Source organism: Pan troglodytes, chromosome 14 (genome assembly GCF_028858775.2).
Source record: "Pan troglodytes isolate AG18354 chromosome 14, NHGRI_mPanTro3-v2.0_pri, whole genome shotgun sequence".
Taxonomy (NCBI): Eukaryota; Metazoa; Chordata; class Mammalia; order Primates; family Hominidae; genus Pan; species Pan troglodytes.
This window is the reverse complement of record NC_072412.2, coordinates 56,931,912-56,956,567: the sequence shown is the minus strand read 5'-3', so window position 1 is coordinate 56,956,567 and position 24,656 is coordinate 56,931,912. Positions and strand designations below refer to the sequence as shown.

The 24,656-nt window shown below is 40.3% G+C and overlaps 1 protein-coding gene across 1 annotated transcript; it reads right to left on the bottom strand.

The window, feature by feature from the left end:
* Positions 1 to 256: 256 nt before the first annotated feature.
* SERPINE3 (serpin family E member 3) lies at positions 257 to 24,315 on the bottom strand. Its single transcript, XM_509786.8, has 7 exons — positions 24,000 to 24,315; positions 20,855 to 21,088; positions 18,108 to 18,317; positions 16,933 to 17,131; positions 10,027 to 10,127; positions 3,779 to 3,865; positions 257 to 3,333 (listed from the first exon to the last, which is right to left on the bottom strand). Exons 1-7 carry the CDS (start codon positions 24,253 to 24,255, stop codon positions 3,146 to 3,148), a joined length of 1,275 nt encoding a protein of 424 aa, XP_509786.3. The 5' UTR covers positions 24,256 to 24,315; the 3' UTR covers positions 257 to 3,145.
* Positions 24,316 to 24,656: the final 341 nt, after the last annotated feature.

Genomic DNA, 24,656 nt, shown 5'->3' with positions numbered 1-24,656 from the left:
TAGCATTGGAAAAATACACCACTTGAAGTTCATGTTTGTTAAGCCTAACTGTAATTACATGTTACATAATCTGCATTGCCTTTTTACTATATGTTCGTAGTTTTTGTTGGCCATGCCAACATACTCCCATTTCTGCCTAGATTATGGGAATGACTTTGTATGGGGCAGATAGACAGATACTTTAAAAGCTATTTAAAAAGCAGACAACTTTGGATATTATTGGTTTCCTTACTTCAACACCTTTTCCTTTATCACTAGGATTGTGGATGGCACGAAGCTGAAGCTGTTAGGGAGTGGTAGGTTTGGAGTACAGTACATGCTCTGAAATATCTAGCCTTTAGCAGCTTCATGCCATGCTTGCAAAAGCCCACAACAAATTGGAGGCCTCTTTGTTCTGCTCTGCTGTTCTCACACTTAAACTCTGTTTTATTTATAAGCTAAATGGAAAGGAAACACCTTTAAGATGACTTTGCTCATTTTGCATCCCCCCTGAGTTTCACAGGATAAGGAAAACCACGCTATTCATTCTCCACCCTCAATTCAACATGGCCTAGAGTATCCATACTGAGGAAGCAATCTTATGGCCTGACTCACTCACCATTCATGATCACTGCTGTGCCTTTTAGTGGTTTGGGGGGTAAGCAGTAGAAAAGAAGGTCAAAATAGATTTGGATTAAGAGTAGGCAAAATAAACTTATAAAATTTAAAAATTGAAGTATTTTTAGGTTTATAATATTGAAAATCACATACCCTTAGCTTTTTACACTTTATCAGACATTTTTTTAAATTTCAAGGGTATAGCAAAATGAAATTATAACTTTATGAAGAAAAGCATTGATGAAAGTGGAGAACATGCATTTAGTCTAGGGGATTTGAAACTCTCCCAATACTGAAGACAAACCCTGTCAAGAAAAAGAAGAATTTAATATTATATAGTATTTTCATATGCAGTTCTTTAAGCTTTGTTTACTTCTATACAAATACTTTTAAGTAATGCAAGATAACATTTAATAGATGGAATTGTTAAGGTAATTGCCTGTAGTCACATTGCTAAATTCATTGAGAGTTACACAAAATCCAGAATATATTGTCTGTTCCTAAATTATATATATTTAGATTCTGGAATTACTAGGAGGGATTAGAAGTCATTCAGATAAAAATTCATACTTAACAAGAGTATCTAGGAAAGAGATTCAGCCCATCCCAATATTGAGCAGCTTTCCTGATCAGAAAGTTTTATTTCCTATTTCACAGATTGCTCATGACCTTTAATACATTTTTCTGAATGAACCCTGGAGGGAGGTGAGAAGTAGCAGTTTTGTTCATCTCTTCTTTTTGTCCTTTATCTCTCTGCCACTGTTCTCACCTCATCCTAAAACCTGGTCAGGAGGGTTTGAAACCTATCAGAACTAAAGGTTAATATCTCATCTCCCTCAGGCTTTTTTCATTTAAAAAAAAATATGGGTATATTAAATTAGAATACTTGTTGTAGAATTATTGTCAAAGGGGAAGGGAAATACATCTAGGGGAAACATCATGTCTGTTAGGCCCTTTATGTCACTGAATGACTTAAGGCTCGACAAATGATATTCTTGGAAAGTTTAATCTTGAGGTTTTCAAATCTTTTTTTTTTAACGTCTCCCATGTTTCTCATTTGCTGATTGATTCATTAGTTGCTCTTAGTAAGATTTGTCAGTTGGAAATAATGAAGGCTGAGACTCATTTCTAAACTCTTCCATAACCATCACCAGAAGAGCAGCCACTGTGTTGTGTGATGTAGGCTAATGCCTCCCAGATAGAGGTAAATAAAGTCACAAGGACTATTAGAATTCCAGTGGATTGTGGAACTGGTTTTGGATTATCCTTATATTTTCATTCTGATTACTGAGGCAGTTCTGAAAACTCCTACCATTGAAATAGTGGTGTGTCTTTTCCTTGTTTAAGGACTTTACATCATTTTTATGCACTTGAATTCCAAAATCAGAATCTCTCTTGTACCTATCAACCTTTATTGGCTATTGGCTTTTGGCAATGACCTTTCTGTTCAAATGTAGTCCTGTCTCTTTGTTTCCTTAGGGAGTAGAACCTGTCCTTTTTCTCATCTTTCATTTTTTTGACGTGTCCTTTCTAAGAGAAGGCTCTCTGCCGCCTGTTCTGGGTGATAAATGATATTTTCATCTAATCGTTATGTGGTTGGGATGATCATGGTGAAATACTAGGAAGACATACTCTGTTGATGGACTTTTTCTCTCCAAATAATCCCAAATAGATTATTTTCTAGTGAATGGTTTATATCTTTCTCGTCACAAAAATGTTCCTTTGATTTCTAGCACAAGGTACAGCAGGATGCAAATGATTCTCAGATAAAATGATGTTGACAGTATTTCCTTAACAATTTATGTAAAACTATGCATAATTTTCATTCTAACTTTTGACATTTTTCTCCATAAATAAAAGTAATGCCTGATGTTTAGTTAAAGTAGATCCACCTTTGCTTGATTTTATTAGTCTTGTTCTATCCTATTTCTTTTTAATACACTGTTTAGACTTGCCAACAACTCTTAACTGAGAATCTCTTTTCCTTCCTAGGCTAAGTAATTGTGAGTGGGGGAGGAAGAACATTAAGAGAAATAATCTAAAGACTTTGTTCAATATTGTCGATGCCTAAGAATATTTGTGTGTCCTTCTGATGTACTGAGGCTTTGCCGGTACCACACCATCTTTGGATTACCATAAGGTTATGTAGTAGGACTTAAAAGTACTAGGGCAAACATTTGATTTTTGAGAAAGATCAGCAGAACAGTATAGAAATCCAGGTGCATTCATTAGAATACTAGGATCACAAGAGGACTACTCTACTCTGGTGTACTCTAGTGACCTGAAAAAACTCTAAAATGATAAGAAAGCTAGGGGACAAAGGGAAAAAAGGGCAAGATTTATAATTTATTTTACTTTCATGATTTTTCCAAGTGTCTTCAGAAGTAGAAACCTATAGCATTAAAAAAAAAAAAATCTACATTAACTATATATGAGCTGAGAGAATGAGAAGGTAAAAAACATGGAGGATAAGTTTCCTTTGTACTTATGAAGTCCCCTTAGGATACAAGACAGCAACTGGGAAGCTTCTGAAGCACCATAAAAACAGCTAGAAAGAATGCTTATTTTTGAGGGGATAGTGGACAAATGAGCCCTTGTTGCTAGAGAGACACTGATAAATTATCTGAATCCTGTCAAAAAATACTGTAATACCTGTGTTAGGTTCTCTCAGGAAATAGATGAATGGCCGATCTGCTTTAAAAATAGGAATCCGAGACCTTTTCAATAACAACAGAGCTGCAGGAAAGAAAGAAAAATTCCATTGCATTTTCTGTGCATTTTTAAGAAAATAACTATTGGTTATGAAGTAAGTTAATTTTTTAAGAAATCAAAGCATCCTAATGGCATTTGATTGTTTACTGTTGTGATGGGGGTGCAGATGGGAAAATTAAAGAGAAAAGATGCCATTTAGCCAATCCTGTCTCCTGTTTTCAACACATTCCATGGAATAAATTCCTTATTGAAGGTAACTTTCAGAATTATTTTTATGGGATGGATATCTCTTCTTCCCCGTCATTTTTCAAAAACTTTTTGTTTTCTTTAGTGTTCCTTTTTAAAAAATGCTATACCACACCTGAACTTGGGGGTTATGGAAAGATTCAGAAGTGTGAAGATTCAACTAGGTAAATTTCAGAAAGGTAGATATGGGTAAGCAGTGTGACTGGGTATTCTCTGAACATACCTGTGGCTCCAGATGCCTTGGTGCCTTCCTCCAAAACTTCAATCTTGGCCTTGTGGATTGCTTCAGAAACATAAAAGCCATCTTGGCCTAACCACAGAAAATGATAAAAATGTGAGTTGCTCATTAACATTTTTCTAACACATTTAGAACACATTCTTTAAAAATGTACTTAGAAAATTTATAGTATCCAATGCTGCTTACTGTGTAGCTAGGGAAAGAGTGGAAAATTCTGTTTTTGTTTTTACTGGAGGCTTAGGTAGCTGTTTGGAAAATTCTTAAGACTCAATATGTTACCAAACTTTAATTTGTTATATATATTTAATTTGTTAAAATATGTAATCGCTCCCAAAATAATATTCAGAGCACTGCCCCATTTTTTCAGTGGTTCATTTTCAGAAATGATTTCCAGTTAAAACTACAATCCCTCCTTCAGCCAGTATTTCCTAAACTTCAGTGATCATAGGGTATGTGTTAAAATGCAGATTCTGTAGCCTGGGAATCATTTTCACCAAGCTTCAGAGATCATTTCCCTTGAATGCCTTTTTGGACTGCACTTTAGGAGCCACTTTTAAATGACAAAGTCACAGGTTTTTATTACAGGCTTTATTGAGGCACAATTCAGAGTAATATGAATGTGTCTAGTGTTGCATGACTGTATTCTGTATACTTAGGTCTATCAGTTATGCAATTAATTTGCCTCATGGGCTAGAATCTACAAAGCAAATGAGAGGTTAGTATAAATGTTCTATGTGCTAACAGTTTCACAGATTATAAGTTTAGCAAATAGGACTAAGTGATAATTTAGAGGAATTGGCTGATTTTTGTAAGCTAATCATTAACCATTTTTAAACAGCTCCAAAGATGAAAGGATACTTGATGACACAGTAAAAAAGATTTAGAACCAGAAGAAACTTAGGAAATCATTCAGTCCAATCCTTTCATTTTAGAGTGAGCTGTGAACTCACCTGAGATCACACATTTGAAAAGCAGAGTTGAGAATATTCTGATTGAAAGCCCACTCCCATCCCACCCCTCCCCTCCACTCAAACACTGCCGCCTTTCAGAAAGTGTATGCTAGTCAACTCCAACATGCCACTGGGAGGTATCTGTGGCATGAATGTTAAAATGATCAGTTTGATGAACACATATTGTGTGAGGGAGCTTTGTTTCATCTTAGACTAACGCTTAAATTGGTTTGTGTTTGTCACGCACATACAGGAGATAGCCCATGAATGCCATGAGAGAATAAAACCAGACCAAAATAAAGAATATGCGGCATTCCATCCATCTTGTAAGGTGTGCACAGGATGTTGGGAGTTGGCTATATTCACTGTAAGGAACAGTTATTTTCCAGCATCAGTGAAGGGGACAGGAAGGGCCAGAGGAAGTAAAAATCAATAGAAACATTCACTAGTGTCACTTGTCCTAAAATCAGCAAAGAATTTGATTTATTTTAGCAGTTGGTCTTTTTCTGTAGGGTCTTTAAGAAACAAATTTCACTATCAATAATTAGCCCCTCTTACTAGCTAATTAAGCAAACTGAAATGCAGTGCCAAAGTTACAAAGAGCTTTAGGGTTAAAGAATGGTTATTTGACAGTCATGAGAGGCTTTTACTAATCTCCATGACTTCATTACTATATAGGAATGGTGTCTGAACATTTTAAATGAATGTTGGTGAAATAAGCAGAGATTCACTATGAAACCCCTTATCAGCTAAAATACAGTAAATGTGTCTGTATTAGTCTGGGCACCTTGGCAGTGTGAGAAATGAGACCAGTTGATGTGGATGAGTCTGGTTAGATGGGCCAGGCTATTTCAGTATTTTGAAACTGCAACTGAAGAGTTTCATTTAAACAGTTTCTCTCCATCAGACTATAGGAGTGGTCCAATAATTGACATTTATATGTTTGCACAGCCATAAACCAAGGTCCATAGCCTATGTCATGCCCCAGCATCAGCATTTTAAATTTTATCTCTGTTAAGAGTTGACATTTCAAAAGACCAACATATGTGATAAAAATGAGAATTTGGGAGTCATCTATGGTTTTGCATTTTTCCTCCTGCTTGATCTTGTATTACAGATTCCTATTATTTTTTATTGAGTAGCTATTGAAATATTACAGAACTAATGAAATGAACCTAGAAGTCAAGCACAAAGGGATTCTCCTGGTCTTTTTCTACTCCCCTGAAGTGTTGACAGCTGCTTAGTGCCATTGAGGGACATACGCCCTATTTTCCCAAAAGTTGTTCTCAAGATTGTTTATAGGTGGCATTCTGTAAAAGGGTTCCATGATTAATTATATGTGGGAGATGCTAAACAGTTTTGCACTTTTGTTTTCAGTAGGGGACTTCTTAAAGCTGCTAATCTGCTAACTTTTATAGTGAATCTCTACCGGACAATTATAATACATAGCGTTTAACCATAGAACCACCCACACCATTCTCTGTCCCAGATTTACAGGATTAGCATTTTGGGAACATACTTCGGGAAACTGTAGCCCACCATAAACCCGCTTGCTCCTACAATACAACATTCTATATACAAAGCAAAGGGGTGATACTCTTCCTACCCTCCCTCCTGGCATACTCTCCACTCTTCTTCCATAACATCTTCTATGGGTTTTTACCTTCCTTTTTAGACTATTAGCTCCTAGAAGCATAAATGATGTCTTAATCATTTTAAATATTTCTTTGCCCAACTTACATTAAGAATACTTGGTACATTAATGTGTTTAGTAAATGCTGGATGAATTAATAATAGACACCCCTTACCACTATACGAATGGCCTTAATGTTCTTTAACCTTGTTAAACTTGTAAGGAAATGCTGATTGGTGTTTGTAGAACCATAAAGGCGTGGCATAGAATGGGTCATCTGCAAGTCTCAGCCAAATGATTGTTTCAGTGCTTTGTTGGTGGACACCATTATTCTTTGTGTATGGCTGGTCATACTCAAAAGGTTAAAAGTCTTCAAAACATGATGTTGTATAAACATTGTGTCCCAACATTTCATCCTCAGCTTCTCATAAATCAGGATAAACATATCATTTGCTGTTTCTTTTGTCTTTACAATTATTTGCTGTAGGCAGTGTTAGTGGCTTTTAAAATGTTATTGCCAGAACTTGCTTCTAGTTTATCTTTTTCATCTTGTCACTTAGTTGCTAACACTAAGTGTTAGGGAGAGGGGGGGAGAGAGAGAAACACATAGCACCCGGCCCAGGAGAGAGAGAGAGAGAGAGAGAGAGAGTGCTAAGAAGAATCTGAAATGGCCTTTGAAATTAGGCTATGGTTAGTTGCTTTCTCCATTCGTCTCCTCTAGCCCACTCCGCACCTCTTTCTATTGCAATTCTGACCAGACATCTGGTGTGGCATAAGTTAACTTACATAACTTCCATACTCAACCAAACAACTCTGGTTTGTTCATTTAAGTCATAGTAACAGAGAACTTGTACTTCTTACCGAGCAGAGATTGGAAACTACCTACTTATAAAAGCCAAGAACAAGACAGTTTCTTCAGAGTTTCGAGTTTGTGCACAAGGAGTATTTTGTGGACTAGGAGGCATGGGTCTATATCAAAGCCTGCTGATCCTAAAGCCAGTGGGATTGCTTAAGAAGAGTATCTTTAGCTGGCATCTTCAGTGTGAGTGAAACTGGAATTACTCTTAAAAGCTGCATAACATCTAGTATCAAGGAGACTGGGGGGAACTACACTCTGGTTTCAGTTGGGCCTTGAGATAATATTGAATGAGTCCTTAAGGCAGCAAAAAAAAATTTGATGCCAAGAAGGAAGAGATAAGTGACTTGTAAATGGGGAAAGAGAGTTTGAGTAAAATGATTCTGGGCTTTGGGACCGAAAGGCCAAATGTTTGCTGTGGTGGTTGGAGTTCCATCAATAGTACAAAACTGCTTGGTAATCCCTCGTAAACTGGAAGAAGAGAGGAGAGGCCAGCATTTTCTGATCACTTACTCTCTGGCAAGGTCTCTGCTGATGTCATACTATAAGTAAATGATTTTGTTTCTACAATTAAGATGTGTGGTGAGTGGTAGTTACCCCATTTTAGGAATGAGGAAACTATTTGTTGGAGAGATTTGGTGGCCCTGTCTCTAGAATATTAAGTTGAAAGCCCATTTGGGCAGAGAAGTGGTTAGTCTCTTGATTATGTTTAAAGAAGGACATTAAGAAGCAATAATTTGGTTGGCAATCTTTTTCTATAAAGGGCCGGTTATTAAATATTTTAGCCACTGCAGGCCATATGGTGTCTGTCTCAACTACTCAATTTTGCTGCTGTAGCAGGAAAGCAGCCATAGATGATTTATGAATGAATGAGAGTGGCTATGTTTTAATTAAACTTTACAAAAGCAGGTGGTAGGCCATTGTTTGCTGACCCCTGCTTTAGAGGAACAAAACTTCATGAGAGAAAATTAACAGACTGGCATGTTTTGTCAGTAGGAAATGTGAATGCAAGCTTCATACTTGGCACATGATAATAGCTTCATAATTATTAAATAAGCCAGATCTGCCTGCCTACCTTTCTGCTGGTTTGAGCAAATATAAGTAGATTTGAATAGCGTTAAAAAAAAAAAAAGAGGTTTCATATCAAAAAAGGTACTTTTAAAACTAGGTTATTTATTAGATCTTGCCAGAGGAGTTTGTGGACCTTGGAAGCCTTTACCAATAGGGGAGCTACATGATGTGTGTTAAGATCAGTCCTGTTTGAGGACACAGGGTTGATGGCACATTAGGATGTACTTTTAGGACATAAAAGGGAGAGCTTTAGGAGTTATGAAGGGACAGTCAGTAAGCCCTAGTGATTCACGGAATACAGTGATGTAGAAGAAAATACAGTGATGTAGAAGAAGATACAGTTTTTAACTCTGATCATCAAAATCACCAGCAACAACAGGGATGCCATGGCTGAGCTCTGGAGTTGCAAGAAGACACTGGTTAGATTTTGCACATTATCAAACAGAATTCTCTTAAGTTCTTCATCCCTTGCTCTTTCCTTGCCCTCCGATCTTTTCACTTCAGTATTCCTCCTTTGCCTGAAATGTCAGATTATGCCTGTGTCAGTAAGGAAAGTTTCTGTTTGAGTCATTTGACCAAGTCAACAGTATTTACTTGGTATCCAACTGTGTGCCAAGCATCGTTGTGGACACAATGCCCAAACTTGACTATTGCTTTGCTATCTCTTTGCGTGTTCAGGCAATGAGTACAGAGCTGGTAGATTTTAAACTCTCTAGAATAGATTCTCACTCCTGTGTTTTATTTGATAAGTAACTGTCAATCTGGTCACATCTAAAGCCCAAACCAAGACTTCTCTTGTGGATCAAAATCTCAATTTTCCTGTGATTCCTTAAGAAGGAAGATTCTGAGCCAAGATTTAGAAAAGTCCACATTATGATGTTCTAGAATTCAAAATAGTGATTTTCAAGCCCTTCAGGTAAGGGAAATGTCAAGGCCAATGGAAATACCAGCTACAGTATCATCTTTGCACAGATAATTTACTATCCAGAGTAGAAACAAACCTGAGCCTTTGAGTTGGCAATAGTTTAGCCAATGGTGTCTTGAGAGGATTGTAGGACATAGGTTCTGGCATTCACTCCCTGTTTATATTTGATATAAATTTCCTATAATATCATAAGCAAACAGCACCTATTGATTGGTAGTAGCAATTCAACTTTGTGCAAAGAAATTCAATGTGGTTGGTGGAAAGGAGAACATTTTAAGGCAAGGTTGTAAGAGTATGGGTAATTTGAAAAAAGGAAATTGGACAGATGAGGGAAGGTTTCAAGACTAGCTTATTAGAGGACAGAGAAGGTATAGGGAAGGAGGGAGGAAAAGGGTGTAGAAACAAAGGGTGACTGAAGCTGATGGGACAGCAGGAGGTCATAATGAAGAATCTATTGCTGCAGCAATGCCTTGGGTACACTCCTAGTCATGAAGGTTAGAGGGAGGGTCTGTTTACTGTGTACTGTGGACATTGACCCCATGGTGAAGGTCGTCTCTGAAAACCATGATTAAGGCCTGAAGAAACATCCCTTCCTCACAAGATCTAACCCAAATTTGACTGTTATTAGAAGCAACACATTCTTATATAAAACAGAGCACCTTTCTTATTCTTTTACATAATGTTGACTCTGATTGTTTACCACTGAAGGCTCTGTGGAAATGAGAATCCCTTAATCAAAGTATGATAAAACTGCCCCAAATACAAGGCTAGAAAGTTTGGAAGAAGAACCGTTTTTACCTGAAATTCCTTTCAAGTTAGCTTTGAGTGGATCAAAAAGATCGGTGACTCCCCAAGAATTTAAAATGCTTTTTAAGTTGAATTGATTTTGGATCCTAAACCTAAAAGGCAAAAACAAACCATCAACTTTCAAAATTCTCACTCAATATACTTTCATACACACCACATGAAGTCCAAAGTCCCTAACTTGGAAGTCAGGCTGGCTCCACCAGATTTATTTCCAGCTTCATCTTCCATGGCGCCTTCCCATAAGCCCTAATCTGACCACACAGGGCTCTTCCCCACCTCTGTACTCTTGTTCCTGCTGTTCATTCTAAGTCTTCCCATTGACTTTGATTGTCTTTTAGTTATTATCCATTTTTCAGTTGTTACCTCCTCCTCTTTTCTTCAGCTATTTTGTGACCTTTGGTTCTTAAAGCCCCATTAATACCTTGTTCTGCTCTTATGATATATAGAACATTCTGCTTCCTATTAGTGTCATTTATGTTATTGTAAACTACCTGAGAAAAGTGGCTATCCCAATTCATTTTTTAAACACTTTTTTTTTTTTTTTGAGATGGGGTCTCCCTATGTTGCCCAGGCTGGACTCAAACTTCTGGCCTCAAGTGATCCACCTGCCTTAGCTTCCCGAGTAGCTGGGACTGCAGGTGTGCCCCACTGTGCCAGGCTCCAATTCATTTGTATTTCTTAATAAAAATTAATATTTAATGAGTGCTTACATTATGCTAGATACTATAAGAGCTTTATGTGGATTATCTCATTTCATCTTCATATAACTATGTTATTATTATCCTCATTTTACAGATGGGAAAATCAAGACTTAAAGAGTTTAAGAAACTTGCCCAAGATGACATAATGAGTATGTGATGGACCTCGATTCAAATCAAGCCTGTGTGTGTGCAGAGCCCATGCTCTAGTCACCTACATTTTGCTACCTCCCATCTCGTGTGGCATCTCACATATAGTAGGTGCAGAAAAGAGGCTGTTGACTAATTGCCTTATTGACAATTAATAGAGTATTTTATTTAATAGAGTGTTTATACTGGATAAAATATATTTTCATATTTGCTGTGTGCACTTTATGCCTTTGGAGCACAGTGGGAAAAGAATGGAACTTAAAGCCTTGGTTTTCCTAGTAAACCCTTTGAGCACAAAGAATCAGTACACCAATTTTATATTTCCCCAGGGACAAGGCATTTAAAAATTTACTGTTGAAGGATACTTTAAAAGGGCTGCTGATATTATTTTTCTTTGAAAATAAAAAAGATCAAAATGGAAATTAGATGGTCTTTTTCTATAAATAATACAGAACTTGCAGGAGAGTAAAAATATTGAACAAGACCATTTAATATCAAAGGTCTTCATTGCTATACAAGACAGTATGACTCATACTTTAAACAAAAGTATCATACTTTCTCATAAAGGTATGTTTTGAATCTTCAGAATAGTTTCCAAAAAAGAAATATACTTTCTCCAAGTATGCTGACATTTCTCCAAAAAAATTTTGGACTATCTCTTACGAAATTTTCTTAAGTACTGAAAACACATCCTTTTTGAAAACTCTAAATCCTGAAACAGTGGTTATGAGCATGGACTTGGGAATCCAATGCCTGAGTTTGAATCCTGGATCAAGTAACTACCTGCAAACTAGTTACTTTACCTCCGTGGGAAGTTACTTTACTTCTCTTTGTCACAGTCCTCACTTGTGAAATGACCATAATTGTAATGCGTGTTTGTAGGGTTGTAAAGATTAAATGAATGAATCCTTGTAAAGTGCTTGGAACAATCCCCAGCACAGCCCATGCACTTATTGTTACCATTGTGATTTTTAAATTATTTTTCAATTATGTTGAGAAAGAGTTAATTAAGGGCTATTTGAAACTAAATATGATTATGGTGGGTAATAAAACTGGATAATATCATTTTTCATAAACTAAAAACATCAGTAAAAGTGAGATATGACTATAAAAGATTAGAGTGATTGTCTTGTATGGCTATGAAGGCAGATCCAGCAGAAATGCTACAAAAATAACTTGAGTAAAAAAATACCCTTTACCAGTACCAGACAAGGATATTACAAGAAAGACAAATTACAGACCAATATACCTTATGAATATAGATGCAAAATCTTCAACAAAATACTAGCAAATTGAATCCAATACCATATAAATCTCACCATGACAAAGTGGGATTTATCCCAGGAATGCAAAGTGGGTTCAACATATGAAAACCAATTAATATAATATACCATATTAATAGAATAAAGGACAAAGGCCACATCACCATCTCAATAGATGCAGAAAAAGCATTTGACAAAGTCCAACACCCTTTCATGACTAAAAACAAACATCAAACATACAACAAACTTTGGGTAGAAGGTAACTTCCTTAAATTGATGAAGGGCAGCTACAAAAACCCCACAGCTAATATCACACTTTACAGTAAAAGACTGAAAACTTTCCCCCTAAGATCAGGAACAAGACAAGAATGTCCACTCTGACCCCTTCTATTTCACATGGTACTGGAGGGTGAGTAGGACAATTACATGAGAAAAAGAAATAGAAGGCATCCAGGTTAGAAAGAAAGAAGTAAATCTATCTCTATTCACAGATGACTTGGTCTTATACATAGAAAACCCTAAAGAATCCACACACACAAAAAAACCTATCAGAGCTAATAAATGAGTTCAGTAAGGTACAGCATACAAGATTAAGATACAAAAATCAATTGTGTTTGTATACACTATAGAACAATCTGAAAATGAGTAAAAATTAAAAGGAGTAAAATACTTAGAATAAATTTAATAAAAGAAGTGCAAGACTTGCATAATGAAAACCACAAAACATTGTTGAAAGAAACAAAGAAAGACCTAAATGGAAGGAAAGATATTCTGAGTTCATGGCCCAGAACACTTAATATTGTTAGAAAGTAATACTCACCAAATTGATCTACAGATTCAACACAATCCCTGTCTAAATCCCTCCTGCATTTTGGGCAAAAATTGACAAGCTGATTCTAAAATTTATATGAAAATGCAAGGGGCCCAGAATAGCTAAAACAATCTTGAAAAAGAAGAAAGTTGAAGGACTCACACTATAGTAATGAAGACTGTGTGGTACTGGCAAATATACAAATATCTATGCCTATAGGATAGAATTGAAAGTCCAGAAATAAACTTAGACATTTATGGGCAATTGATTTTGACAAAGATGCCAAGAAAATTCAGTGGAGGAAAGAAAAATCATTTTAGCAAATGATATTGGGACAAAGGGATAGATACACACAAAAGAATGAAGTTGAATCCCTACCTCATACTATATACAATAATTAATTCAAAATGGATTAAAGACCTAAATGTAAGAGCTAAGCCTATAAAGTTCTTAGAAAAAAAACATACACCTAAATTTTTGTGACCCTAACTAGACAGTGGTGTCTATTCAATATAATATGGCATCAAAAGTGCAAGAAACAAAAGAAAACATAAATTAATTGAGCTTCATCCAAATTAACAACTTTTGTGCTTCAAAGGACACCATTGAGAAGTGAAAAGAAAAACCACAGAATGACAAAGTATTTACAAATCATATATCTGTTAAGGTACTAGTATCCAGAATAAAGAACTATTACAACTCAATAATAAAAAGACAGCCAATTTAAATATGGGAAAAACCTCTGAAATAGACATTTCTACAAAAAAGACATTTCTCCAAGTACATGAAAAGATGCTCTACCTCATTAGTCATTAGGGAAATGCAAATGAAGTCCACAATGAAATACTACTTCACACCAACTAGAATGGCTAAAATAAAAAGATGGTCATTAACAAGTGTTGACAAGGATGTGGAGAAACTGGATTCCACACACATTACTGGTAGGAATGTAAAATGGTGCAGTGACTTGGAAAACAGTCTGATAGTTCTTCAAAATGTAAAATGTAGGGTTACCACATGACCTAGTAATTGCATTCTTAGGTGTATATCCAAGATAATTGAAAATATGTATACACAAAAAAATGTGCACTTGATTGTTTCTGGTGGCCAAGAAGTTAAAATAAGCCAAAATGTGTCTAGGCACTCAAATATCTATAATTTGATGAATAGGTAAACAAAATGTACTATATCAATACAATGGAATATTATTCAGTCATAAAAAGGAAGATAGTATTGATTCATGCTACTATGAACCTTGAAAATATTATGCAAAGAAGCCAGACAAAAAAGGCCACATATTGTATAATTGTACAATATGTAATTGTATAATTGTACAATATGTAATTGTATAATTTCACTTACATGAAATTCTCGAATAGGCAAATCTATTGAGAGCAAGTAGATCAGAGGTTGCTGGGAGGTAGGGAGGGGAGCTGGGAGTGACTGCTAATGGATATGGGGTTTCTTTTTGAGGTGATGAAAAGGTTCTGGAATTAGTAGTGATGGTTGCACAACTTTGTGAACATACTGAAAACCTCTGAATTGTGTACTTTAAAATGGTGAATTTTATAATATGTGAATTATATCTTGATTTTTTAAAAAAGAAACACTCCTAGAAAAGCATAAACCACACACCATGATAATCAGCAGCTCCTGGGAGGAAGGGCAAAACTCATTTTGAATATGTGGGATCTGGTGGATTTTAAGAAGATATATATTATATCTAATATCAAAACATGCTCATGCTCAGCCTTCTATGTTGACCTAATAATCAAATGTTTTATTCATTACATACATATTTGGCATTATTAGTCTTTCTTGTGGGACATCATATGATTGTGGTTATAAACAACCCTTAACACATTCTTGGTTTTCTTGATTATTCCTTTAGTATGCTAAGCGTCCCTCATGAAGATTAACAGTCCCTATGCACTTTTTAATTTATTTATAAATAAAAGTTTACTTTGGAAGCTAGACACCATAATTCATCCAGAATCTACTAGTGCACTGCTTGGTGATGTCTAACCTGAAAGCACATCTCATAGTCACACAATTTTGCGTTGCTACCCACAGTGTGCAAAATTTTTTTGCTCTTGTTAAACGAAAAATGCCTGCTGACTGCAGAGCAAATCATACTAAAAGAAGAATGAGTGATTTGAGAGAATGAGAGGTAAATCCCTGCCTAAAAGCTGACTTTGTGTCTACCATGATCCAAAGTTTATACCTAAATCTAGACCTAAGAGAGTTTTTACTTTTTTTGTTTTGTTCCCCAAAGGATTTAAAGCTAGCTTAAAAACAAACAAAAAAAACTTGGTTAGTTTTACTTGTGAAATAACTTCATTTTCCTAAAAACCTCTATCCTCCTTGGACAGCAGTCTTGGTAGTCTTAAGGAGATTAAAAAAAAAAGTATCAGAATGAGGTTAAGTGCTAACTAATAGTTGTGTTACTAAGATTTCTGCCTTGCCTTGCCTTCCCTGCCTGCCAGTGTTTTTCAGGATCACTGCTTGAGGGTTTGAGACTCCTAAAAGCAGAATCAGGACGGTGGAGAGTTCTCAGTGGAGCTGGGAATTTCCCCGGGGTCTCTTCCAGGGAAGAACTGCTCGAGGATGAGTCCCACCATCTGTCTCTTAAACCCAAAAAGGTTGTGGCGAATTCCCGCACCAGCCTCCTTTTTCTCTCTACTTTTGACACGGAACGCTGCTCTTCCTTCCCTTGCTGAGTTTCTCTCAAATATAATAGGAAGATTAGGGTTGCTTCTGCTCCCTCCCTGAGAGATCTGTTGAAATATCCAGTATTTGGGTTTTGGTTTGGGGTCCAAATATTTAGTTTTGAGAGATACACTTTACCTTAGAGTTAAGTGCACCTTTTGCCCTGGGTTATGCCAGATCTCACTTTAGACCTTGGCCCTTAACTTACTGGGTCTCTCTTTGTATTTTTTCCTTCTAGTGCATAGATTTACTTTTAACTCCTCAAGGGAGTACTGCCAAGGACTTTGCCTTTGCCTACTGGAAGCCCAGGCAGTGGAGAGAGGCCAAGGCATCTAGTGGCTACTGGACAACATTCCTTGCTTAATACTGGTCAAAAAATGGTTATAAATTTACTCTGATTTCAAATACATCACAGAAGCTCATCATTTAAAGAAGCCCTAAGAGGAGTCTTTTCGTAAAGTTATGAGTTTTGCTAATAGATTTTGTTTTGAAAAAGCAACATAGAATGCCACCACTTCACTTTTTGATTTGTATTTGTACCTATTGGCTCTTCTTAAAGGAGAGTTCACCTCCATTTAGAAAGAATGAGAACCTTCTGCATAGAGACTTAAAGTGTCAAAATTTTATGCCTTAATTTGGCTTCTGATCAGAATTTTATCTGTACTTGCTCAATTACGTAAGTCATCTTATCTCTTTGGTTTTGGAAAAATGACAGTTGTATACTCTTAGGATGGGATAAGATTTGGGCAACGTTCCTACAAGGGAACCACGAGCATTTCCTTTCCAAAAACTGGTCCAGCCTAGGGCTGGATCAGGGGGTCATGGGGGGACTCAATTACATAAGTCATCTTATCTCTTTGGTTTTGGGAAAATGACAGTTGTATACTCTTAGGATGGGATAAGATTTGGGCAACGTTCCTACAAGGGAACCACGAGCATTTCCTTTCCAAAAACTGGTCCAGCCTAGGGCTGGATCAAGGGGTCCTGGGGGGCTCCAGTCCAGCCCAGTGAAGGCAGAATATCTTGTCTTGGAAAGACTCTGGGAAGTTAGTTCATTTCAGTCTGTGCCGTGAGCTAGCCAGCAGTGGCTCTGAAATGAACTCAAACTCTAGGGTCACTTCCTCTTGGTCTAACTTCTGGGGATACATATTAAACAAGTCATCCCAGTGGCTAAGCACAGACCCTGGAGGCAGAACACCTGTGTGCAAATCCACGCTCTTCTGACTGCTGGCTGCACAGCACCTGTGAGGGGGACTCAGCTGCTCACCTGGGCAGGAACACATCCATCCTGGCTCTCCTCAGGCTGGTGGTCCAGAGGTGAATGGTGCTGGCTGTGAGGTGTGGCTCGATGTGGCTCAGGGGGGTGTCTTTGTCACGGGGCAGCACCAGGAACAGACTCACTGCACTTCCAAGGTAAGGAAGCTCCAGCACCCCCACCTGATGGCCTGCAGTGTCCTGGAACTGACCTGAGGGTACAGTGGATCAGAGGTCAGCTCTGTCCCAGGAGCCAGGAGAATGAACCAGTGTCGGACCCTGAGAGAGGCTGGCTCAGAGGACTGGAAACAATAAAACCGAGCATCCACCTCGCCCTCAGGAGGCGGTTTCAGGCCAAAGACTGTTGGGCGATATGGTCATTTTATAAAAATCCTAGACCTAGAGTCTTTAAGATACCCTCACAGGACCAGAGTTAGAGGTTCTCTAGGACTGGGTATAGGGGGGGACGATGGCACGTGCAGAACCACATAGAGTAGTGCCCCCTTATCCTTGGCAGATATGCTCCAAGAACCCCAGTAGAGGCCTGAACCTGTGGATGGTAACGAGCCCTGCATATACTATGTTTTCTCGATCTGATGACTGAGATGGCTACTAAGTGACTAACGGGCATACTGTAGACAGCCTGGGGATGCTGGACAAAGGGATGGTTCATATCTCAGGTGGAACAGAGAAGGACGTCAGGAAATTTCACCACACTATTCAGAAGGGCGTGCAATTTAAAACTTGAGAGTTATTTGTGAAATTTTCCATTTAATATTTTCTGATGCGGATAACTGAAACCTCAAAAAAGCAAAATCATGGATAAGGGTACAGGGTACTACTGTACCCGATCTTAAAGGAGCAGCCATTCAATCCCGGCCTATTGTGCCTGCCAGGGTGGCAGTTTGGTCCAAACTCTACTAGTGCAGAAGGAAATGTCAGGCATGAAACTGAGTTTCTCTTCCACATCTGTGTCCTCACTGTCCTGTCAGAGCACACTGTCCCACACTCCTCTCTAAAGTCTCCGGGCACCTTAGTCTTTCCTTCCGCCATGCATGCCCAGTCCAGCAGATGGACCCTGCGGAAACACATCCCGATCCCTTAGGAGCAGGGACCTGGCGTCCTCTCTCCTGCCCTCAGGCCCAGGCTTCCTCTCCCTTTAGACAAACCAGCAGGGGCAGAGCTCACCGTAGTTGACCTCGGTCGTTTGGTGCATCATGGGGACCTGAAGGACGAGGCCATAGGCACAGGTGAAAGGCAGGATCTGTGTGTCTGTGGAGGAGAATCTCTTCCGCCAAGTGCCTTGGAAGGACATGGTGCTCACAAGCACAAGCTGAGCAAATGCTGCACTGACTTGCTCCCACGGCCAGCCATCAGGGCCCCCACTGGGGCCCCCACCTGCAAGCAGGAAAGCAAGGGGGCCATGGGTTAAATGTGCATTGAAACTGAACCGAACCCAGTGCGTGTGCGGACAAGGAGTGCAGAGTTAAAATGCGAAAATGCAGGTCTTTTTGCTTAAGGTGGTCTCTCTCTTCATCTTACAATATCTTTTTAGTCTACTTAAGAATATTTAATTCCCTGACTCAGCTCCTTGTGCTGTCAGGGACCCAAGGCACCAGGAGCTGCTCTCGACTTTTGGGGACTGTTGAGCGATATGGTCATTTTATAAAAATCCTAGACCTGGAGTCTTTAAGATAACCTCACAGGGCCAGAGTCAGAGGCTCTGTAGGGCTGGGTATGGGGGCGACAATGACAACCCCTGCTGGGGGATGAGGGTGTGGAGAGGGAAATGGAAAGTGAGAACTCAGAAGTCCTGACACCTGGGTGACCAGTCAGGGGAGGTGGGGGCAGTGAGTCATCTCTGGAGTTGGGTTGGTAGAGTATTTATTAAAATCTATTCATTGCAAATTGATATGTGTTTATAACCAGCTGTTGCTGAAGACCCTGCTTTTTATTCTTTTCTGAACAGGTTGGGATGCTGCTCCTGGTTCTGTTTGGGGCCATTTCCTAGGAATTATTAGACATTCCCTCCCCAGGCAGACCCTTGGAAGGAGTATGTGCTGTGATGGGAGATCCTGCACATGGTCGCCCCCAGTCCCCACCCTGCCCCGCTGCTGAGCTGAATCTCTCACTGAGCCTTTGCTTAGAAAACAATATTCAAGGTATGGTCTTTGGAGGGCTGCAGTTAAAATTTCATGCAGTGTCAGAAAGAGGAGCTGGCAGACCACCCTTAAGGGGATAGTTTTTGTCCCAGCTGTTTATTTGTTTAATATGCACACACTTTGTGATAGGCTCTGTTCTAAGTGCTTTAGCAAATCCTCACCGACTCCTCCTAACAGTTCTATTGTTATTCCCTATTTCACAGGTGAGGGAACTGAGGCTCAGAGAAGTTGGGCAAGGTCACATACTTATGAGGGGTGAAGCCACCATCCACCCAGTTACCCAATGCAATGTGGATTGCATTGAAATAGAACCCTAGCAGCTCCATGGAAAGCTTGGATTTGAACCCAAGCAGCCTGGCTCTGGACTCTGTGCTCTGAGCAACTGAGCCAACTGCCCCTTTTTCTTAGAGGACAATCAGCCTGCACTGGGAGCGGCTTCTCTGGCCTTACGCCCTGGCAGCACAAGGATGTGAGCAGGGAATTAAACATATTTAAGTAAATTGAAAAGACATGGTAAAATAAAAGAGCATGAGAGAGAACTTTATCACAAAAGATGTTAATTTTTGCATTTAATTCTGCCATCCTTGTCCACACACTCACTGTTTTCCATTCAGTCATAGTATACATATCACTTCCTATTCTGCTTTTTTTTTTTTTTTTTTTTTTTGAGATGAAATCTCACTGTTGCCCAAGCTGGAGTGCAGTGACGCAGTCTCAGCTCACTGCAACCTCTGCCTCCCGGGTTCAAGCGATTCTCCTGCCTCAGCCTCCCCGAGTAGCTGGGATTACAGGCACATGCCACCATGCCTGGCTAATTTTTTGTATTTTTAGTAGGGACGGGGTTTCACCATGTTGGCCAGGCTAGTCTCAAACTCCTGACCTCGTGATCTGCCTGCCTTGGCATCCCAATCCTATTTTGCTTTTTAACCAACACTGGGTCTTGAATGTTCTCCACATTGCTGTGAAACTTTTGAAATGATCAAGGATGCTGGAGCCGGACCACCTGGGTTAGAATCCTGGCCTGTGGACCCTTGGGCAGGAGGCTGAGCCTTCTGTGCCTCAGTTTCTCCATTTATAGAATGGGGAGAGTAATAGCGCCTACCCCTTAGGATTATTGTGAGGGTGAACTGAGACAATCAACTGGGAGCAGTGCTAACTAAATAAACTAAACACTCAGTAAACGTTCATGATTTTAATTATCTTTCATAATAATTACAACTGTATAACATGCAGGTGCTGTGCTACACTGATTCACACCTCATTGCCGGGCAGCGAGGCTGTTTGTAAGTCTCTTTCTTCAATAACACTGAGCTAAACATCTTATTGTGTGTAACTTTTTCTTAAATTATTTCCTTAACCTAAATTCCCAGGAAACCACTTTTTTTGGCTCCTGTTGCACTTTGCCATCACAGGTGGTTTATTATAAATGAGAGCAGAGCTCAGTCGGGGGACAGTTGCATGGGAGAAAGCCTGTGGGGTCCTCCGAGGTGGGAGGCTCTGAAGAGCACAATTCTGTGTTCTTGTGTGCTCTTGTGGCTCGTGTGTGTGTGTGTGCCCATGTGTATATTTGTGTGGGGGAGGGTCAGAGCAGGAAGAGAGGCAGAAAGGGACTCAGTGTCCCCTTGTCATTCAAGGGTAGGATCTCCTAAGAGGACAGACTTCTGCTGTAATTGAAGGTGGCCTGAGCACCATGGCCTCTGACAAGTGATGGGTGAGACTCTGTCTCTGCAGCCCTCTGCCTTAGCCTTGTTGAAATGTACAGTTTTCTTTTACCTGCAGTCTCTCTGGAGGCCCCTTCGCTAGTCTGGATGGTGGTGCTATTGGGCTCACCGAGGTCGGCTGGTTCCAGGCTGCTGTTAGCCCACCAGGAGACGTGCTCCACAAAGCAGGGGGACAGTGGCGTTCCCACTTGCACAAAAAGGCTGCAGGCCAGCTCCATCTCGGCGCCTTGGCTGGAGGTGGGTAGTGTGGCATAAACAGCATGCAAGAAATCTTTCACCCTTTTGTCTGTGAAAAACAAGTTGGGATAAGTTGACAATGGTGAGTGTGAGTAAGGAGTTAGCACAACCTCCAGCACACATTGCATTGAGATGGAACGCCAGCAACTCCACTCTTGCTCATAAGGTTCATCTACCATACAAAGCCAGTTTGAAAAAGTCATAGCTAATGTGCTCAGGAATCAGCCTGGATCCACCAATTAAAAGTTGGGAAGAAACCATGCTAGATCTGAAAGAAATCAAGCTGCAATGAAGTCAAATAGAAAAACACTACCAACATCCAGTAGATGAATAGAGGATATTCTTCCTTAATTTTCTGCTTTAGGAAGGTTGATGTGTGCTGGAGTAGAGATTCTAGGGCTGGGAAAACAGCAGGTCCAGGGTGCAGGGTGATGGGGTTTCAAACACATCAGGAGATTTATGTGCAATGTTACAGTGACAATGATGGGAGGTGGCCAGGATGTTGTGCTGTCAATATGTCTTGTACGGGGCTTTAAATCCATTCCCACAACTGCGTGTCATGAGCCTGAGTAACATTTGGATTCAGCCTTGTGTAGAACTACGCTTTCAATTTGAGAAATACAGAGGAAAAGTAAGAACTCCTCCCATCCCCCCTTTCCCTAAGACCCAGCAGACAGCTTGTGTTATTAATGTCAGTGAAAGGCTGCAAGAATGTCAAGGAAATAATAAGCATTTGAGGGAGTCGATAGCTTCCACCTTCGTGGATGGCAGCTGGACTTCTATTTATTTACTGTTTATACAGGAGATTGCTTCCTTCTTTCCATGATCAATAGTGGATTTTGTTTTCATGTTATTATTCACAAGCTGCAGCTTCTGTCCTCCCCCAGGCATCCCATAGCTGGAACGAGGGCTCTTGCCCACTGGTGAGTCCAGACACAGTAGCGTACCCCAAGCTTCTCATTCCTGACACATGCAAGCTGAGTGTTTCCAGAAGTGAAGCCCCCTTGCTTAGGCTGCTTCTACTCCCTTTTAGGCACAGCCCTGCAGTTATCTACAAACCCTCCCTGTAAGACAAAATGCTGGGTATCTTTTCCTCCACTACCTGGCTCCGGCTGGTTTTCACTGGGATGAAACTCTCACTCACTTGGGGTCTGTCCCCTCTGACACCCTTCATGTTGCAGAAGCCAAGCCAGGAGGCAGCAGCAGACCCCCGAGTTTCCTGGCTAATGTTCTCTGGAGGCACGGGAACCCAGAATCCACCCTGGCCAGGGCCCCCAGCCAAACGAGGCTGCAGAGGACAATAGTAGGCAGACATCACTTGTCCACAATATGTTCACTACCGAAGCTGCTCCTGAGAATCCACAATTGCAAAAGACTGAGTCAGAATCTGGATCTCATGAATCAGCCTAACTTAAGTGCTTGCATTTGAGTGTAGTAAGAAAAAAATGGATAAAAACATACTTATAATCAGATTTTACTCTATCGAGGAAGGTCACATGTACTTCTGAGATCACATTCCTAGGAATGTTGACTGTCTGCAGAGAAGAATTAAAACACTTCCCTTGTCCATAGTGTGGTGTGACCTGAGGAATGGTCACAGAACTCTCCTCTCCATCTTTCCACCCTCTCTGGGCCAGGGGACCCACATTCTTTTAGTCAGAAACATTAAAATAGTAGAGTAAGTTGGCTTGAAGTGAATTTTTGTGTGAAATCTTTTCTCTGCCCTAGCCTAGTTTGTCCATGCACATTTGCACACAGGAAGAACATTTTTAGACCTGCCAGAATATGCAATGACAGGGTAAAAAATGCCGGAGGTTGACTGTGTTCATAGACATTGTGCTAAACACTCAACACTCCTGATCACACTGAATGCTTTTGACAGTCCTGTGAATTGAGGGCTATTATTATCCCCATTTTATATATGAGCGAGCAGAGGCCCAGACAGATTAATAAAGGTGCTCAGTGTCACCCAGGTATAGGTGGTGGGGCTTTACTGCCCTGCCCACCCACAGGGTGAAGAATAGGTAGGCCGGGATGACCCTGCCTAGGACAGCTTCATTCCACTTTGAATGAACGTGAGGCCGCAGAGCTCATAGCCTCTTTTTTTTTTTTTTTTTTTTTTTTTTTTTTGTTCTGTCTTTGCTGAATTCCTAGATCCTAGTCTAGGAAGAAAAATGTTAATGTGTGTGAGTATCTGTTTTAGCTGGAGCTGGTAGATTGGTTCTGAGGCCAGGCATTGAGCTGAGGCACTGAGCGTAAGCAGAGGGGAAGCTGACCCGGCATTCGAAAGACTCATGCTGCTGCCGGCAAAGCCGCTCTAAAATACATAATCCATAGAAATAAGCTGGCAGATCTGGCACTGGCTAGAAGTCACAGATTTATAAAAGCAGGTTGGTCAAAAGCATGGGCTCTTAAACCAGGCAGCCTGGGCTTGAGTCCCAACTCTGTCACTTATTGGCTCTGTGAACTTGAGCAAGTTGCTTCAACTCTCCATGCCTATTTGCTCATCTCTGAAATTGGGATGATAATAAAATTATCATCCTCAACAGAGCTGTTGTGACAATTAATTCAATTAATGTTTGTAAGTGCCTCCGCACTGCCTGGCACCTAGGAAGGCACTATGCTAGGGTGTGTCAAATGAAACTGAAACATTGCCATGAAACCTATTAGGTTAGAAGGGAACCTTAAAATTCAAGGGTCACCACCATCCCAAAGTCTGAATGCCTTCTGTCACAGACCTGTCCAGTGATCACTCTTCCCCATGTGCACACCATAGGGAGCTGAGCTCCCTATCTCCCAGGTAGCCTGAGCAGCAGGGTGAGCTGGAGAGAGTGAGTGTGAGTATGAGCAGCAGGGTAAGCTGGAGAGAGTGAGTGTGAGTGTGAGCAGGAGGGTGAGCTGGAGAGAGTGTGAGTGTGAACAGGAGGGTAAGTGAGTGTGCACGTGGGCAGGCCTCTTACCATGGACAGTGTACCCCAGGGCATCTGCCAGCTGCTGACCAGTGCTCCCTTCTGCTCCAAACTGCAGGATCTCCAGGGGGAGGGACACACCAGCAGGAGAGATGACAAAGTTCGTCTCATTTCTACACGCGGCCACACTCTGGTAGAGGCGAAGTGCAAACTCAGTCTTCAGCAATGTCATTCCTTCACGGAGGTGGCCATTTGCTCGGAGGCAGCAAGAGTGAAAGAGGAAGAGGGTGATCAGGAAAGGCGGCATGGAGGCTGGGAGGGTTCCTGCAATTCAGAGGGAAGAGATGCAGGGTAGGCTGGAAGCTGGTGATGAAAGAGGGCCATGTCCCACAGAGGACTGGGACCCCCAGCTCTGTTTTTAGGGGCTAGGGACGGCTGAGGGAGAGATGCATTGAGCTGTCTTGGTTACCTACCCTGAGGCCCAGCCGTCTGGGCTGCAGAGCTGCACCCTCTTGTTTCAGCATTAGAAATACTCACTGTGGTCCTTTGGCAGCCAAACTGTGGGTCTGAAGATCTGCTTCGGCCACTTACTGGATGTGTGACTTTAGCAAAGCCCTGGTCAGATCAGAAGCAAAGCATTATGTTGGGAAAAGAAATGTAAGAGGTAATCCTACTCATTGTTCTTGGTATTTAGTCAGCTTATAGCTG